The sequence below is a fragment of the Lycorma delicatula genome, chromosome 4 (genome assembly GCF_047948215.1).
Source record: "Lycorma delicatula isolate Av1 chromosome 4, ASM4794821v1, whole genome shotgun sequence".
Taxonomy (NCBI): Eukaryota; Metazoa; Arthropoda; class Insecta; order Hemiptera; family Fulgoridae; genus Lycorma; species Lycorma delicatula.
In genome coordinates this window covers 183,730,361-183,751,610 of record NC_134458.1, presented here as the reverse complement: position 1 = coordinate 183,751,610, position 21,250 = coordinate 183,730,361, and the positions used below count along the sequence as shown (strand labels likewise).

General features: G+C 29.9%; 1 protein-coding gene across 1 annotated transcript in view; it reads left to right on the top strand.

Annotated features, from left to right (window-relative positions):
- The first annotated feature begins 231 nt into the window (after nt 1-231).
- The window catches only part of LOC142322767 (uncharacterized), a 329,696-nt gene continuing 308,677 nt past the window's right edge, over nt 232-21,250 (top strand). The window contains exon 1 of the mRNA XM_075361842.1: nt 232-421. Within this exon, the coding sequence (XP_075217957.1) occupies nt 232-421 (190 nt within the window). The remainder of the gene's footprint in view (nt 422-21,250) is intronic.

The following is a 21,250-nucleotide window of genomic DNA, read 5'->3' as shown; positions in this document are numbered from 1 at the left end:
CGGCAACAGGGTGCACCTTCCTAGTAGTATAAAATTTCCTTTTTCGAAGACAAATAAAAATCTATTTCATTATTCCAAAAAAAATTGATAATTGTGTTGTTCTTCATAATTTTTTTAAGGTAAAAACTAAAATAAAATAATTAAACTTTTAAATTAAATAATTCAATTTATTTAAAAGATTAACGTAATTATAATTGAACTTTAAATGTATACACTTTTGTTTTTGCAGATATGTTGTGGATTGTTGCTGTATTCTGGGCGGTGGCATTGGGTCAGACTACGCCATCTACACCTTCAAATAGTACAGGATGCCGCCTATCACAATTTCCTTGTGCTAATGGTCGCTGTGTGCCCGTCAATAAATATTGTAATTCAATGAATGATTGTGGTGATTCATCGGATGAGCCACGATATTGTTCACGTAAGTCATATTTCAATTTTTTTCTATAAAAAAGTAAAAAGTATATATTATTAAATATGTAAATTTAGACAGTATATATATATATATAATTATAAAATAAGTAAACAACATTACTCTCCATAGATTGTTTACAAAAAAAAAAAAAAATCAACAAAAAACCTAAAAAAAATGGCCATTTTTATTGCTTAATCATCATCAGTAGATTGTACGGAAAAATTATTTAAAGATAAAAATAGATAAATAATGAACAATATTAATTACCAAGTAAACAGTGGAAACATTATATATAGATAAAAGTATTTGTTTAACCGAGATTTAACAATGAGTAAAAAAAAAGAAAGAAAAAACAAAGTATACAAATTGTTGAACTTTCTAGGCAATCGCAAAAGAAAGTGTAAGTTTAGTTTAAGAACATTCAAACCACTTTTTTTTCTCACAAATCGTGTGTTTACAATCGGTTCCGATTAAGGAACCACAAGTAAATCGCATTAAAAACAATACGTCTAGAAGGTTTTCAGCGAACACCCACAATGAAGTGTACATACATACGTAAACATGTATATAAATAAACTACATAAACACAAGAAGTCTATTTAAATAAATACACTTCAATTGGTTGGGATTACAAAGATTCAAGAGATCACAATCGTCTAGTGAAGAAACAAACAAAAAAAGAATCCACAGCATTACTAAACAACAGTTAAACAAACAAAATAGTAGCATATCAACTTCAGGGAAAGAAATAGAAGGGCGCAGGATGCTAGGTTCCTTACTAAGGCTTTGTAAAGACGTTTATCACATACCTGATACCGAACCGGTTCAAGTGTCACTCAGATAACCCTAAGTCCAATACGTCTTGTCGTTTCAGTTGCCGGATATCTTCACTGTTGTCTAGGAGATTAACTGCTAGAAAGGTCACATGACTGTGTAATCGCTGTTTGTAACTTAAACCAAACCGTTAAATATTATCACGAATATAAGGCAATCCAAGATAGTCGTAAATTTCCTCAATCCGTGCGAACCACGGTGCCTCTGCAATGGATCCTCGCCAGCTTGTTCTGGAAACGTTGTATACAATATATATATATATATATATATATATATATAGCTATATGCAATATGTCCAAACCAGTTTTAAAACCATTTGGTGTATCAAAGGTTTATCGTACAACGACAGACACAAGTTCCTACCTAACAATCAATAAAGCCATTTTTACTTAGCGTTAAGTTGCTACCTTTTCACTTTCACGTGTTACTTCCACATTGAACGAATATCAAGGTAGAGTCCAAGGTACCGAACCCGGTCCGAGTGTGGAATGACGACCCATCCAGATGGACTTAGGGAAAGTTTCCCCTCCTCAATGCAAATGTAATATGACTTGACTTAGTCGTATTTACGTTTATCTTCCACTTTGCTAGCCACTCGTCGATCAGGTCTAACAGCTTCATTGAGGCCAAGTGTGGGTCATCTATTTAAACCTATTAAACCACTTACAAAAATTCAAATCTCTAATCCAAATTTCCCATCACAGCTTATTACTTTTTTCTTCAACAGGTAGATGAGAGAAATTTAACCAAAGAGATATAGGTTTGTAGTCCACCATTGTCTGAAAACTGGTTAGAAAATTAGCTAATTAGAAAATATTTTTTTTTTTAAATGTAATAATGTAAAAGAAAGTGTATGAATGTAATGTAATGAAAAATTGATTGGATAGTTAGGAAATTTTGCTTATCAACAATGAATTGAAACTTCATTGTTGAATAACAGTAGGAGACCAATATTTATTTTATGTTATTAATAAAAGTTTTAATTTATTTAACATGATTTTGTAAATGGTTTTAGTTCTATTTTTGTGTAAGTTATTTTCCACCCTTATATATTTGTTCATTAGAGGGGATCATTTGATCGGTTTTGATTCATCTTTTCTTTATCTTTCTTGAAATAGATTTTATCTACCCAACCTACTGAAGAGGCGAGCAGAAAATTATTGCTTTTCGCTTTTGGTTAAGATTGTCTAGAACGATAACAATTATTATTTGTATATTTTTTTATGCGAAAAGGTCAACGACCACGAAAATATCTCCTCTTTCTAGCTTCGTTTATTTTTTTCATGCGTTTCTCATCTTTTCGACATGGCTTCGTTTTTGCTCATCTGTCAATTTTTTTCCTGTCCTTCTATTTTCTGCCACAAAATCTTTTATATAGTAAACTTATTCTTTGGACATTACCTCTACCACAACAGTTGTGTTCTTTCAAGCCTATCCATTAGAGTTCCTCTTCCATCTATTTCAGGTAATTTTGTTGGCTTTTCATGTTCCACAGCTTTTCAAAGGATATTTATTTAATTTATTTGGATCCATCCTGATCATGTACTCCAAGAAATTTATTCTTCTCCTTATCGTTGTTACTAGTTCTTGTTAATTTTGATAGTTCTTTTAGATTTCAGCCTGCATTCTTTTTCTATTACCTTTGAACCGTAGTTTTCATTAGTAAGCGTCTTTCGATCTTGAGCAATTTTTGGAGGGTGGTTAGCAGTAATGTCATACATTTGTCTATCTTTACTTATTTTTTTTATTATTCATAATTCCGTTAAAAATACTTAGTGTTACAGTGTTTCATAAGTTTTGATTATTCGTCATTTATTTTCAGGGTTTTCTATTTTACTTTATTTTCTTACATATTTTTTATATATACTTTCTTTTTATGTGGTACTGACGATGATTCTTTAACAGGGGAAATCACAGTCTAAGTTTATTTTAATAAATTTGTTTTAAGTTCTAATTTATTTCAATAATAATTTAGCGTAGCTCTTTATTTATATGTACATTTAGATATATATAAAAAAATTTAACGTCTTTTATTAAAAAAAAATAATAATACAGATTTCCGACAAACAATAATAGCGTTAAAAGAACAATAGTAAATAGGTAGCAGCAGTGGGAAAAAAAATAGTAACTGAAACAGGTAAATACACAACGTGCAAAAAGTAAAAAATATAAAAACAATATATATTTAATATTTTGCACGTGCAACGTGCAAAAATGTGAAAATATAATATCTTCAACGACAATTACTAAGATCCAGCACATGAATCCTTTTCAATCGTCTAATGACATCACCGTTGTCTATCAGGTTCAAAGCAAGAGGAATTTTTATGTCCATTTAGCCTAACCATGTACTTAGAACTGAAACGGTAATCTCATCCCGTACATAAGGGATCCCTAGGTATTCGTATATTTCAGAATTCCTGACGAAACGAGACGGTTGGGTCACTTTCCTCAATATCTTGTGTGACCACCACCAATATCTTGTGTGGATTGCTGTCGGTAGTCGTCCCCCAGAGCTGAATCCCTTATGTCCATATCGGTTTCAAGAAGGTCTTACATAAAAGGACCTTGTTAAAGAGAGACAACTGAGAACCTCTACCCATAATACTACGCTAATACATACGCTTTAATTTCTGGTAAGTGTTTCTTCTTTAAGAATATTGAGAAATGTTTTTATCGTAAGGAATAAGAACATAGAAGTTAGAAGTTGGGTTAAATTTAAAAAATTACTAGCACGATTGTTACTCTTTACTTTAAAACTAAATTTTTATTTTATTATTTTGTAAAGAGAATAAACGAGTAAAATACAGTTCTAGGTTTAACGTTAATATCAATCTTATCAAATATTTTCTAGTTTTCTAATAAGAAGTTTAAAGAAATGCATAAATTGTTTTATTAAGTGGGATTAGAGCAACAATTATAAAGTTTTAAAATAATTTCTTATTTTCGATACGTATTTCTCCCATTTTTAATTTACTTATTTTTTAAACAGGTTAATATTTTATTGAAATGAATAAATAAATTACATAGTTTATATTAGTAATTAATTAAAATGCACGTTATTATGTGAGTAAAAATATTTTCAATAAGTATTCTTTAAAAAATTAAAAAACTTTTGTTTTCTTTTATGTTAAAAGATATTAAGATGTTAAACAAAAACAAAAATTCTGCGGGTGATAAAAGGTTTATTTTATTTTTTTTGTGTGTGTGTATTAGTTCTTTATCATTCTTTCTCTATCCTTTTTATACGTTTCCCTATTTTCTTTCTCATTTTAGGAAGGGTAGAAACGTTTAACTTTGTCCTGAAAAGGGTCAAAAAGGTTGAAAACGAGATAAAGTGAAAAAGAGAAAGTCAAGTTCACTTACAGTTCCTATCTTTTTCTTTTTTTTTTTTGTATATTTCTCTTTCTTTCTTTCTTTGTCTCTCATTTTAACTCCGTTTAATAATTAAAAGGATTCAGGAATAACGTAGGTTCTCATTTGTAACAAAAGGTAAAATAAAAAAGAAGAAATATTCAGTTAGAACTGTAGCGTTCATTGTTTTGCTGTTCTCCGTCTATTGTGTTTTATCGAAGGGCCAGGTGTTAAACACAAAAATTCTGTAAACTTTGTTGATAAAGTGTTCTCTTCTTTGCTTTGATACTTTTCTCATTTTGCTATTAGTACTAATTCTAAACTATCACTCGTTCTTCATCATAGATTTATTCTGAAGGAAACGAGATGCTAGTTATTTTACCTTATTATTTACATAATATAACAGATGATTCTTAATAATATAAAATGGTTTTTTATCTTCTTATAAGATAATTTTTTTCTCTATCATTCATTGCCTCTTTGTAAGAAATAATGTGGTGTAATTTACTTATGTTAAATTTATAAATTGTTTCACTTGAGTTTATAAACCTTATGTTTCTTATTTAACATATGTAAGAATTTTTTGTGAATTTTATTTCTTAATAGAATTAAGAAATGAAATAGAATTGGTAAAACTTTAATAAAAGCAGCACCACAGAATACACCATTAATTATTACAAGATGTTAAATTAATGCGATTAAATTCCATATTGTTTATTAAAAATATAAACACATGAAATAATGCTACGGTAAATACATGAAGATATATAACAAAAAGGACAGAATAATTCACAATTTAGAAGGCGGTTGTTGAAAATTATTTGTATACTAAACGAGATATTCAGTAGATTTGGGCTTGCTTCAGAGAAATATTTAAAAGCCATTTTCGGGTTTTTTGAATTTTAATATTTTAAGGGGTAAAAAACATAAATTGTTTTTAATTTTTACCGATTTATGCTGCTGCTATTGAATCAATCTTTATGAGATTTGATAACGTGATGGTAATTTAGGTTTGTAATTCTGATTACATACTTCGCAAGCGAAGCTGCGTCGGGAAATCTAAAAATCAATTATTGTGTCCTATACTGACCTAACCGTTTTTTAAAGAAATTAGAGTCAATGAAAGTCTTTATAAATTGAACAGGCTTTAATTTTTATTTATCATAATTATTCTCACAAACAAGAGTTGAATGAACCCAGGAGATCCAGGAGGCAGAGCCCCCTGGCTAGACGGGAAGGGCTGGCGAAGTGAGCTCTGATCGGTAAAACATCCCTTACCGTGACGGGAAACGCAATTAACCATATAGCGCGACGGGAATGCTAGTGTATATATATATACTTATTTATATATATATATATATATATATACACATATACACACATATATATATATATATATATATATATATATTTGATATTTTCCTTTAATTATTGCCTGTTGGCTGTAGATTTCAAGCTCGGTGTTAACACAGGCTATGTTTCTTCGTTTTCATTCATTTACTGAATATTTAAACTGAAGTCCGATTCTGGCTAAAAAAAGAAGTAGTTTATTGTAAGTTATCTTACCTTTTAAAGCTATTTGTTTTATTTTTACTTTTGATTTTTAATTTTTCGGCAATATCTATAGCCAGAAAGGAAAGTTTGTTTGTCATTGTAATTCACGATTTTACAAATTCACACATTGTAAAAACGCAACAAAAAGATGCATGGGAAATTCCGGAAAGATGTATTATGTGTGCATTTTATACTGTATTTTGACAAATATGCCGGCCTCTGTGGCGCGAGTGGTATCGTCTCGGCCTTTCATCAGGAGGTCCTGGGTTCGAATCCCGGTCAGGCATGGCGGTTTTCATACGCCACAAAATTCCATTTCCATATTCCATTCACAAGCTTCAAACTTATGTGGCAATAACATCAACCAAAAAAAATATCCGGACGACTTAAACAATAAAACTTAGTGAAATTTTTTCTAACAATTCTGTATTTGGGGCATTGATGTGATTAAATTTTATTATTTGTCTGACAAGTTGGTAGAGCATTTATCCCCATTTTTCAATTTAACATTTTTGTGGGGCATCGTAGGAACTTAAAATTCAATACAGTGGTAGTTGTTTAATATGTGAGTTGTTTACCATTTTAAGTCCATTCGACTTAGAGGTGGTAATGTAATTGGCATAAATTTTAGAGTTTTGTTTCATATATCAAAACCCGATTACTAAACACTCATATACGTACATTGAAGAGATATTCAACTAGATGAATTTTAACTCTTGCTAAATGTTGGCTCCAATTCGACAATTAGTCCGAAAAATATATATATTTTTTTATTTTAATATATTTCAGCCTCCTTACCCAATTGGGTAAGGCGGTACCCAATTTATAATTTTATTAGTTTTCTTATATTAGCATTAATCAAATTTTATATTAAATTTTGAAATTTAATTAAAACGTTTTCATACAAGGGAATCGTACAACGATAAACTAATTTTTAGGTAAGGTAAGTATTGTTATATCTATTGTCCTCTATCATGTGATGAAATATCGCGAAAACTTTCAGAAACACTGTAGAAATCGATTTCTAAAATGGTTAAATTGTTTTCAGTTTTGTATTTTATAATCGATTTTAAGAAATAATGGTAGAAAAAATCGGCCTAGGACGAACTCGGAGAGGTTATGCAACCCTTTACCCACTGTTTTATATATATATATATATTGTGTATATATACAAAAAAACCGAATTTTGTGTATTATGTTAACAGTATTTGAATCTGAACCAAAATTCTTGGTTTGAGAATTTAGAAAAAGCAATTAACGCATTTATGCAGGTCCACTATCGCGTGGTGGATCATGCATAAATGAAGTCTACTTGGTTAAGCACAACATAGTTCTGTTCATTGTTTCTTGCTGTTTCTGAACTTGTTATCAATTTAAATCATAGTCTTTATTTCGTCAATTTTTAAGACATTTCTCAAGTATTATTTAAAAATAGGTAATTTTATTAATGTTTTAAAGGTTTCAATAAGAATTAAGTTTTTTTGAAACCTGATAAAATACTAGCAAACAGTGATAATTTTTCTAATTTAAAAAAAAATTATTTAGAATTAATTTGGTTTAAAAATGACTGAAACAAAACGACAGTTTATCGACTTCCTGTTGAAGATTATTCCGAAGATCTAAGCAAAATTGTATAAATCTACCATGTGTGCAATATAATACTAGGCGAAAGGGATAGGCAATAAAATATATACAGCCTATAAGATGCAGTAGTGTGAAAAACAGAATGGCGCCAATTCGCAGTAGAAATTGCAAATTTAATTCTCTTGTTATTCATTTTCCTTAGTAATATTTATAAAATTGTATAAATTATTTATTTTTAGGTGAAAACGGATATAATACATAATAGAATACATAGAATAACATTCTTATTTATTTTTATTTCATTAATTAGTAAAATATATTAAAATACGTTTTAATTTTTTAATGTATAAATACAATTCAAAGTGAATTAATGAACGGCTTACGAAGGCATCATCATCATCAACTTTAGTGAATTTCTGGAAACATGAATTGGCTGATCTCAACACATGTTTTTATATTATATTTTAATTGTGTTATAGGTGTGCCATAAAATAAATAGAAAATAGAGAAACTGACAAAATTACGAAAAATATAATAAAATTTTACGAAAAGATTTTTGACCGTGATGTATGAAGGAAAGGTTGCAATCAATCAATTTGAGGGTGAGGAATTCAAAAGAATCTTCTCTTTGGTTTATCATTTCAAATTTTCGGTACCCTCTTATTTCGGATAGGAAACATTTCCTCTCGATATACAAGTAAACTTGCTAGACAGAGTTTTACACGACTGCCCAAAAAAAGAGTGTAATGTATTTAGGATGTATTTATACATGTATGTTTGTTCCACGGTAGAAGCTCAACGGCTGAACCGATTTAGATGTATCGCCGCGCGTTGGAATCCTTACGTTACCGAGAGTGTCATAGGCTGTTTATATATATATGTTTATATATATCCGATATTATATATATATATATATATATATATATAATAGCGGATATTTGCCGGTTGAAGCACTAATTATAATGAATTTAATTAATGAACTGTGAACTGTGAGCCTCTGTCATTGTATGAGCTAAGTTTGAACTGAATGACGACTAATCAATCGAATGAATACTATTACAAAAATAATAGAATTAAGTTTAAGTTAAATAAAATAAGATCATATTAAATAAATTAAAAAAATTTCTGTTTAATAATATTGGACTTCCCGAGGTGACTGCGTGTAAGATTACAGTGGTGGGGAGATGCCAGCACCTCGTGCGAGGCTAGACTAATCATCACCATCAACTGGTAACAAACGGGATGCCCCTGGGGTGCTGTTTTGTGAAGTACAATGCGGTACTCTTATAATACCTCTCAAATAATCGTCCGATTTTCAAAATTCAAATGGGTTAGTTTTTATTAGGTTGAAGGCTAACTTTTTTATACGTCAGGTACACTCTCGATCTAACGGATCACGGTTATTCGGAAATGTTATATCTTCAAATCGATCTTCCGATATTCAAAATTCAAACAGGGTATATGTTAGTATTATACAAAACCATGATGGAACCAAACGAGAACGAAAATTTTCTAATACACTCAGAAATGGACCTTATTTAACGCTGCATAGCATACGAATGTACAGTTTATAAAGCTACCATGCATACTCGTACATCTGTTACTAGAAGTTGGTGTAAAAGCGTATTCTTATATAAAACTATATTCATAGATTTAGTGATGAAAAAAAGACGTAATTCAGCCAATTATATTTATATCAATCTAAATGATGTTCTTCTATCGCATCGCACGGTAGTACTTATTAATAGAAATTCGTACAAATATAAAATTCATAATCATAAAATATAAATCTCTGAATTATTATTATTAATAATAATAATTAGTTCCTTCATTTAAATTAGAAAACAGAACAATTTATTTATATATAAAGTGCTATAGAAAATTCCATGTTTTGAATTAACATGTCTCCAATTCTGATGTTAATTGAATAACAGTGAAATGACCAGAGGACGACTGTAACCGAAAGTCATTTTTCGTTTACACGACTGCCCAAAAAGGAGTATAATGTATTTTGTGTTTGTTTTGCTTCAATAAAAAACCTATTATTAAAAGTTTTTATTTTCATTTAATTGGCTCTACATTAATTTTCTTAGAATTAATTTCTTTACTAATTCTTCTGCATTTATTAGTCATTTAACAAAGCTGTACTATAAACCCAAAAACCTTGTTTTTCGACACCGAATTTTGTATTTTACATCGAAGAATATCTCAAATACTACTGGAGTTACAATTTTGGATCTGTTTTACCATATTACAGCCACCTTTAGCGAAACGTAGGTATGTTTAATAATAAGAAATCACCAATTTTACACCTTAGTTTGGGTCACAAAAATTACAGTAGAGCTTTTCATTAGAAGAAATCCGGACGAAATCTTTCGATAGCCCTAACTCGAAAACAAATCGTTTCCAGACCTATATTTATATGAACTTTTTTCCTTATTTTCGCCAGTAGAACATGTCCTGAAAGTTTCTTCGTCTTCGTGGGACACTGTATATATATATATATATATATATATATATATATATATATAAATATTTTATGTTCCCCTGTCATTATATTTAATTCATCAAAGGTTACATTTTTATAAACTTGCAGAGGTGAAGTGTTCGAATCATCAGAGTTGATACAGAGGCATGTACTTCAAATATCAATGCCTCTGTGCATTCAAAAACATACTTTAATTGGCGCTTTTATGCAATATTTATTGTTATGTGATTTTTTTTTTAGGATTTTGAATGCGCCGTGAAAGCATTTACATAATAAATCAAGGATTAAAAAGATATCAGTGTAGATTTGATTATTAAAACATAACAGTTTGGTGCAAAAAAAATTATAAATTAAACTAAAAATTATCTAAAGTAACGAACTGAAAAGTATAAAAAAATACATTTTATAGAAGATAAAAATAACTAACTTATTCATAATTTAATTTAATAACCAGCCATTTTTTTGCTAAAATTTTATACTGATTGTAAAAGTGAGGATTTAAACCAATACATGAAAAATCAAAAATCACAAACTTCCTCAGTACCAAATTATTTGTACTCGTAATTATCTCTTAATTAATAAGAGTAATAATAATAATTTAAATAATTAATACATAGTGTTATTTAGAAGCAAATCTGTATGAAAAATAATAATAGAATTTCAAGGAAACCCTAAAAATAGATAAAAAGTTGAGACATCATATAAACGACTATACGGCCAGAAAAATCTTTTAATAGAAAATTATATATTAAAGTTAGATTGTAGTTTTCTCATCTAAACAAAGACCCACGGATAAAAGTAGACAAAATAGCGCATGTAAATTAAAGAAAAGCACCACAAAGGACCATTGTTTTACGATACAACTAAACTTAAATTTTTTTTTATTAAAGTAGAACTTGTAATAAAAAGTCGATGTAAAGAATCCTTACGATGTATTTTTACAACACGCGTAAATATTATTCTTAAATAATTTTTACCCATAGTTTTCTCGTTCGTTGTTCAAAGAATTCCCTGATTCCATTATTATTATTATTTTATTTAAAATAAATTATATACATACCATTTGAAGGAAATATCAACAAACATTATTTCTTTAAACTTGTTCATTGTTTAGAGTTATATGTAGTTGGTTACGTTAATAGAGGTTTTTCTATAAGTAAAAATACATACAAAATGTATGTATAAGAATATAATATGTGTGTGTCTGTACGTGAATAAGTGTAGCATGTTGCCTGAGATGTAGAAGTTAACTTTATCTTTTTTTTTCGATATTGAACTAAGTTAAGTTAGCAACTTTGTCGATCAAACTTTTATCACTCGCTAAAACCTTTTAAGTTCTTTATAAGTTTTTTTTGTGTCTTTTTATTTTTATTTTTATTGGTTAATGCTTCGCTTATTCCTAATTTTTTTTAAGTTACAAAAGAAGGAAACCGTTACAGTTTGCTTTTTTAAATCTTTTTTAAACCGTTCTAAATTTTTATTCCTGTTTAATCATAGTTAGATAGTTAGCAGTGTTACTTTACAGTATAGTTAGGTTTATTGATGTGCTGGTATTTATTTGATATTTTATGAACAGTAAGCGTTTTATACAAAATTACTGTGGACCTATTGTGAATTAGGAGAGAGGAAATATATTTCTTATAAGGTGTATTCACCTACACATGATTTTAGTGCCTATTTTTAACATCAGTGGGACTAACCTATATGCAGTAGAAGAATGTAAACAAGTATCGGCTATCAGCTGATCTAAACGACAATGATGAGAATGGGTCTTCGGGGAATTTTTTACTAACCTCTCGAAAGTGAGGGGTCCCTGGCGTCATCAAGCAGAGATCCGAGGAAACTATTTCGCAGGAAATTAATTAGAAATACCAGTTTAACCGAAGGCACAAGTAGCGATGGCGAGGGTGAAATTATGGACTTTCCAACCAGGTTCCGTTCGATGACTGTACCTATACCTCGAATATATAGAATGCCACAGACCCTTAACAATGATTCTAATATACCTTTGTCGAATAGATTTGACAACCTTCCCGTGGATAATACCAGCGTCAATGTGAGCTAGATGAAAACTATCATACTTTTGCCAATTGTGCTATATGGGATCACTAACGTTCTGAGGCTTTATGAAGTAGCAGAAACAGTTGTAGCAAAGGACGATTACAATCTACAGTTAGTTGGTGCCAAACAACTTCGAATTGTTTTACGGGATATTCAGGTGCACGAAAAGATTATAAACTTAGTTTGTGAGTAAAGGTTGATTGGACGTACGTTGACAAGGAAGGAGGAAAGAGTCTTTCGAGTTGTCAGGAACCTGCACTTCTCCGTCCCACAGTAAATGATCAAGGAGGAGATAAATATGCATGGTCATAGGATCAGAAGCGTAGTCAATCCATGTCATAGAATAACTAGGATCTGACATAGATTTTAAGTATAATCTTTTTTTTTTATTTTTGTGGAAAACTGTTTCGTTTTGCTTTGTAAAAAAAATGTAGCATTAGATTACATACTCGTCCTAGTTATTTTGTTTGTTTTTTTCGCGATTTTGGCTGCTAAATCTTTACGTTCGTAACAAGAACGCTATTTTACCTTATAAACCGAAACAACAGTTTGCTACGTACAAAAACGTTCAAGAGTATTTAAATAATAAGATGAACCTTTACAATCTTAGTCAATATCTCGGTGCAAAAAACTAACAGGGGTATATTATTTAGAATGTTTTTTTTTTCACAAAAAATAAGTTTTATTATAATATTTATTTATAATAATTCAACATAAGCCTTCAAATAATTTTAAAAGTTTCTGCAAAATTTATGAAAACTTTTTACTGCGATTAAATATGTCACCTTTATTCGAATCCAAAACATTTCTTTTGGAAAGTCATGGAAGTCAATTTTACAGTTCTGCCATTGAGATAGGGAGAACTATTTATTTTTATTTTAATTCTTTTGTTTGGAAAATATCTCTCGTTTATTCATCAATTTCGGCCTAAAAAATATCTCTAACAAAGTCTATTAATCACACACACACACACACACAACCCATATACACTATTTGTATATGGGTTTCCCTAGCCACATGTACAAATATGTACAGTTTAGGAATTTTTGCACAGAACCTTCCAGAAATACCCAAACATCATTTGGGTATTGTCTTTATGACTGTCGAATGTTAAATTATTTTTAAAAAAACATGTTTTTTGATAATTAATTTTTATAAAATTAATGTGATAGTTTGTACTTCAGAAAGTTTAAATCTATTCACCGGTCATTGACCGCTCTAGGATAAATGGAAAGGGTTTCACTTCTTACTTAAAAACTTGAAGTAATTCATTAAATTTGATTAATGAAACATATTCTGTAGCAATATTAAAATTAGTATTATTAATTAACAAATGAAGTATGCTCGTGTGGATGAAAGGGAAAAAGAAATTTAAAAAAAATTTGCTTAATAACAGAACAACCTTATGATGCTCATAAATATAATGAAGGTAGCACTTAATATCTTAAATAACTTTTATATTTAATTTCAATAATGTTATTTATCCACAAATAAGTATTTGTAATCTTTTCCGTAATGAAGAAGTATTTCTAAAACTACGTAAAAAAATGTAAACATTCCTGTTTCTACACGCGATCATCAATTCAAACTATTTCCCACACTTTATTATTCCCTCACTGAAATAAATCATTTTATTTTGTCATGTCAATTTTTTTTTTTTTTTTAAATTATACTGTGAACTGGGGTTTATGCTGACAAATAAATTATTTTTACCTGGTTGAATTAAGTACCAACAATGGTGCAATAACGCTGATCTTTATGATATTATACTTTATTACAAAATTTATGTCTTCTCTGTGAATTTATGTATTACCAAAACGTGTAGTTACCAATAAAACTAGATAAAACGCGCTGGATGAACAATTTTATTGCACTTTACATTCATAATGCATACAATAACAAACTTTAAACAGTGCTATAATATTGATAATAATAAACAATAGCTAACAATTAATAACACAACAACAAATTAAACGGCTGTATCAGCTAATATCGCTTACAGGAGATGCTTACTGCAATTTATTAGCCAATAGAATTTTACCAAATATCCGGGAAAATGTTGAACAAGAATTAAATAATAATGTATGGTTTCAGCAAGATGAGGCACCACCTTATTATTACCCAAGGGCACGGCAAATTTTAAATGAACAATTTCCAATAAAAATCTCTAGTATATTTTCCAGCTTTCCATAATACTCCGCAACTTCTTCTTCAGTATATTGTGGTGTGGGTATATATACTTGAGTTATTTCAAGATTTTTATCTCTATCTTATATCCTTATCATCATATCAACATATTCCACCTTAATTACTTTTCCTTCTATTTTCTTTTTTATTAATACTCCAACTCCATTCCTACCACTTCTTTTGCCACCTGGGTAGTACAATTAGAAGTCCCATTCGACATTTCTCCATTTCCTCCCCATCTCAATTCACTCATTCCAAGAATGTCTAATTTATTTCTAATCGTTTCTTGTTTTGCTTTTTTAAGTTTACCTTTTGGCATTAGTGTCAGTATCTTTATATGATTAATGATTTTAGTGGATCTTTAATGCAGTGATTTTCCATTTCCTTCTGAATTCCAGTGCCATTGATCTTGTGATTCATCCACCTGAATTAACATAAACATTAATCAAAAAATCTAATCTAATACTTTTTATCATACACAAGTAGCTACTTTGCCACTTTATTGTTAAAAATAAGATCATACTATGTCTATAAGACAATTATTTTACGTATTACATTTAATAAAAGGAGATGTTTGAATACAAATCTGATAGATTAAGAAAAGAATAGTGTGCATATGAAAGAATATTAGTGGTCTAACAAACTGTCTGTGAGAAATTATTGTCTTATCACAGTGTACAATTGATTGAATTATCAATTTATATAGATTATAATACAAAAATAGGTAATGTTTTGCTCTAGCTGAATTTGAAAACATTAAACTTAAGGTGGAGGTTCTGAAATAGATAACACAGAGTGTTCAGAAACTTTCTGTGCCTGGAATTATGGAAGTGTAATGAAAGTTTCTTAATTATTAACTTTGTATTTTTATTCATTATTTTATACCAACGAATATCACAATAACTGGAAAGTTTCAGTTCTTTTCTTACAGTTTTATGTGCAGTAACAAATTTGATATCTTGCTGCTATGCTAACATACGAATTGACTTTTATGGACTTTCGGCTATAACATTCGAAATATCAAGCAGGTTTTGTTTGTTTAGTTTAGGTGGTCTTCCACAACCCATCGGGTTGGTCTAGTAGTGAACGCGTCTTCCCAAATCAGCTGATTTGGAAGTCGAGAGTTCCAGCGTTCAAGTCCTAGTAAAGCCAGTTATTTTTACACGGATTTGAATTCTAGATCGTGGATACCGGTGTTCTTTGGTGGTTGGGTTTCAATTAACCACGCATCTCAGGAATGGTCGAACTGAGAATGTACAAGACTACACTTCATTTACACTCATACATATCATTCATCCTCTGAAGTATATCTGAACGATAGTTACCGGAGGCTAAACAGGAAAATCAAAGGTGGTCTTCCACATCGATCAGCGTCTTCAACAGCCTGTTGCCCGAAATGTTTTGATAAGATTCGAACTATATTGCGATGAGGAACAGGAGTATTTCGAACCTTTTCTTAAAACTTATGCTTCAGTTAGTCTGTATACTTGTCACGTTCACGAAAGACCTGTTCCGAAAAAAATGCGTTCCTTTACTGAAAGAACCATTACATTTCTCGCATCTATTGATTCCGAAATACGAAGCACATTCAATCACAGTTCAACAACTGACGTCTTAGTTAATTACTGAGCAACGTCCAACGAACCCATAGGGCAACCAATCTAACGCCGAAAACACAAAATGCACCACATATTCTAAAGTATACTGCACAGCGACTTTCCGAACGCATTGTATTGGATGTATTTTATATTACAACAAAATACAACAATTTTACACAATGTGAAAAACTTGACTTATCAAAAAATGTAATCAATATACAAATGAGGTAATTGCGCGAAGCCGCAGTGATTAAAGAAAATGCAACACTAAGTTATGATTGTCAAAAATAATTTCAAATTTCTCAGCCCAACTCATTAGAGCATTTACAAAAGTAGCGTTTTATATTTCAATCATGTACGAAGAAAATAAAAGCTTGCTTGCACGAAGTAGACAGTCGCTGTGCAGGGCATTATATTACTCTTTTCTGCTAGCATTAGGCTCATTCAATTCTGCAATACAGTTTTTTTAATTATTTTCATATATACCAAAAATTTCTTTCCACATTTAGAATTTATTATCTTTTTAGCGTACTTATAGTAAATACTTCTTACTGTATACAGTACAAAAACAAATAGTTTTATTCTTGTGTTAATAACTTATACCCGAAAGGGTTAAAATTTACGCATATAAATGATAAATGTTAACTGCGCATAAATTAAAATATATAAAATAAAAACAATTTTTTCACTGCTTTGTAAAATACATTTAATAGATTAAAATGAAAAAAAAAACCATTAACTTACAAAAAAGGAATAAGTTTTTCTTTATTTCAATGAAATGATAGCCTTAATTTAAAAAAAAAATGGGCTAACTTTATTTTTAGTTTAATAATATCCAATAAAATATGTCAGGAAATGGACCAGTTTAATGGTAATCTAAGGATCAATTGTTAATAAATATTTAATAAAAAGTTTAAGAAACAATATGTATATATTATTATACAAATACATCATTAGGTATTGATGTAAAAATTTATTTAATAAACAAATAATTTCGTTTATTTATCTATTACACAACCAATTAAAAATATTTCATATCTTATGTTGGTGGTTTGTTTTTCTACTTTTATCAGATATTTTTCTCCCTTATTTCTATCCTTACATTCTAATTTTTTTTTTATTTTGTCAATTTTTTTAAATTTTTTATAATAGTTTGTTAATGATAATTTTGATTTAAATGATAATTGTTTTCTCAAGCCGATGTATAATCTTGTTTTCCTGTAATTTGAATTTATTAATGCAAAATCACTTAAAGTAGCATTCTAATTACTCTTTCTGAACTGTCTTAAAAAAAGTGGAAGATTCGATTGGAAAATGTAAATATTTAAAAAATTTGCTTATATTTATGCCCCGATTTTAATGACTTTATTAATTTTCAAAAGGAAAGAGTTATTTTGATGATTTCATCGTAAGGTTTTTTCAGATTAACGTGAATAGAAGAATTATTTAAACGTAACACGATTTTTTATATTAGTAAAGATAATTTTTATATATATTTATTGTAATCGTTGTTAAGTGTTAGACTGTCGTGGTGAAATTATAATGGCCTGGAGTAATTCTGGTACCAAATTTTTTTCACGAAAAAATTAAAAAAAAAAAAGAAAAAGATTAGTTGGAAAGGCTGTTTTTATAATTTTTCTTTCCATTCGTTTTCTTATTTTTATCATAAAATATTGTTCTTGATTTTACGTTTCTTTAGAAGCTTTTTTTTTTATACGAGTAACTTTTTATTGATTTACCCGTATTTTAAATACATTTAGCAATTAAAGAGAAAACGTAAAAAAAAAAAATAAAATAAAACCCACTTCTAAAATAACAAAGTAAACAATAATTTTAATTCTTAAATAAATTTCTTAAATAAAAAGAATAGAAATAGAAATTAATTTATATTTACGTTTAGTTTTAGTAGAATTTTACTACCAATTTTTTTTTGTTTTCTCTACTTTTTGAGATAATTGTTGAATAAATGAAATTAAGTGAAATACATATCTTTATTTTTTCATTTAAATATTGGAGCGTAAAAAGGTGAAAACTATGAATTTTAATCATTCATTGTCAGATTCGAATTTCCAAAGTTGGAATTTCAAAAATAGGTTCGTATCGTTTTTTTTTTTTAATAGTATTAAAACTTATAATAACTCAGCTTTATGTTTTGTACAATATTATAAACAAAACATACAAAAGTTAAATTCATTTACATTATTATAGATATTTTTTTAAACATTTTTCTTATAAACATGAATCATTATTTTGCTACTTATTTTTCTTAAAACATATATATCTTGTTATTTCTAAAGTTATATAGATTCAGGAAATTAACTTCCAGAAGATACTTGAGTAGTTTTTCTCAAATGTAAACAAATAGCTCACTATTAAAAGCTTTTTCCTGTCTTTTTTACTTTATTCTTCCATTATTCTTTTTCCCCTTTTTATTCCTCTTTGTTTCTCCACTCTTCTTTTTTAATACAATTATTTGGCAATGCTACTACTGAACTCTCGTGTAACTGCACGTGAGCGAACGAATAGTAAGGCTGATGTCTTGGAGCAACAAGAGAGTTTCAGGTGAAAAATAATTCTGACTTTGAATTCTCTTAAGATAATTTCCACTTTCATTCTCTTAAAACAATTTTCAGTTTGAATTTTCGTAAGCTAATCTCCACATGATCTTCTCTTAGAAATAATTCTTACTTTCAATTCACTATAAGATAATTTCCACGTAACTTTCTCTTAAAAATAATGTCCAGTCTGGTTTTAATGAACCGCAATCAATTTAAGTCTATTCTTTACCTTGAACATAATTACATTGATACCTTAACCGTTTATAATATTCTGTGTTAATAATATAAATCAGTTATAAAATTCAGTCTACCGATCAACATCCAAAACAGTTCGATCACTACCGATCCGTAAAACATTTTCTGTGTTGTTTCTAATTCCGCGAACTTCCCCGGTAAAATTATTAGTAACATTAGTAGTTTTCACCAAATCCATGTCTCTTTTATTACACAAAGGAATTTTTTTGGAAAAGGGTAGATGAGAACGGTTTCTAAACTTAGTACTGATGCGTCAACTCAACTATTCTTAGGCAGAGACACCATTCGTCACGTTCATACTTTGCGAGTATAGCTGTGGATCTTCATTTTCGAACTGCGCGACTCTACCACCAAAGTAGAGGAGTGAGCTATGGTACTAATTTTTCGGGTGAAGGAATTGTAGAGAAAGGAAGAAGGAAGTTTTGAGAAACGACCCCTTGATAGCCTTATGCCTTCAGACCAGCAATACCCAGTATCATATAACTATGGCCACTCGCTATTACAAGACGTGTCCTCGATAAAAGAAACAAATTTTTCGTAAGCCCAACTATATAGTAATAAAATAATCTTCGTTATATACTTGGTGTTATGTAAAAACTTTAACTGTGAGATGTTCTGATTGAAAAATGTAAGTTTTATAAATATGTGTTTAAGTTAATAAATTATAAAAATATATTAAAATACTGAAAAAAGTTTTGACTACATCTTTTCTCTAAAAATGATTAGAAGATATACTGGACAAAACAAACTTGACTTTATTTACTGGGTAATATACGGAGTGAGCAACATAAAACCAAACCCGTAATGAAACCGCTACCCAATACTATTTATGAAAGACACTCACACAGCTAGTGCGATTAGTGGATGTATATGTTACTAATGATTGTTGCTGCCTTTGTCAGCTGATTACGTGTCAGCGCAGTATAAGTTTATTTGTAGTGCAGTATTGTGAACGCAGTTGTGTTTGTGTAAAATGCTTTATTCAATCCAGGAGAGGATAGTTATAGTTGAGGCCTATTTTCCTTCTGGATCGTTTGAAGAATCACGTCAAGAATTCGTAGAAAAATTTCTATATGCCTGTATCCCAGCCAAAAGTAGCATACACGATTTAGTTAAAAAATGGCGTACAACACGTTCGGTGTCAAACGCAAAACGAAATAGGCAACCTTCCGTTAGGACGCCACAGGCCATTGCCGATATTGAAAGGAGAATTATTGCCAGTCCGAAAAAAATCACTACTCAAGTTATCCCAACAATTTGATGTTAAATACACATCTTGTAAAATTCTTCATGAATTTAAATTGAAACCATTCCGCATTACAACTGAAGGAGGCAGACAAACTGAAACGACTTGAATAATGCAAATGGCTTCTCGAAAATATTGTTGGTGGACAGATAGACCCGATGTCGTATGTCATGTCAGACGAGGCACGGTTTCATTTATCCGGCCATGTTAATACGAAGAACACCAGGTATTGGATGGCGAGGAATCCTCACGAGGTATTCGAGCGCCCACTTCACGACGAGAAAATTGGTGTTTGTGTGCCGTTTCCGGTAATCGTATAGTGGGACCATAATTCTTTGACCAGACTGTCAATACACAAGTTAACCAAACAATTTTTGAAAAATTTTTTCCCCAAATACCTGATAATGAAAAATAATTAAGCTTCTTCCAACAAGACGGAGCAACGTATCGCACATCAAACGTTTCACTGAATCGCGTTCATGCAGCTTTTACAAATGAACGAGCTCTCAGCAGAGGACGATCGCTTCCGCGTTCCCCAGAGTTGTCTGCTTACGATTTTTTCCTTTGGGACTACTTAAATGAGGGAGTTTATGCATGTAATCCCCACAGTATTGATGAACTGAAGGTGAACATTCAACAAGAAATCAACACAACTGACAACAACATTTTGTGTCAGACGACTCTCAACATGATCAGTTGAGCACAAAAGTGCATCGATGCCCAGGGTGGTCATTTTGAACATCTTTTCTAACAATAAGGTAAATAAATGCAACATTTAAATTAAGTATTGTGTTTTTCTTATTTAATTTGTCCGTATCAATCATAAAATTTCATTCCAACATGTAACCTACCGATTCTGCAGCGGTTACGTTATGGTTCGGTTTTACGTTGCTCCCCCTGTAGAATAGATAACAAACAATTTGGAAAACCACTTTATAGAAGATCAGAAATCTACTTATGTGTTTGTAGCTGTTTTCACTACAGCTAATCCAAAATTGAAATTGTAGGTTATGTTGAATAAACTTAGTGAGAATATAGTGTGCTATAATACAGATTCAGTTATATATATTCATAATGGTTAGAAGACAATAGAGAGTGGATGTATACTTGGCGAAT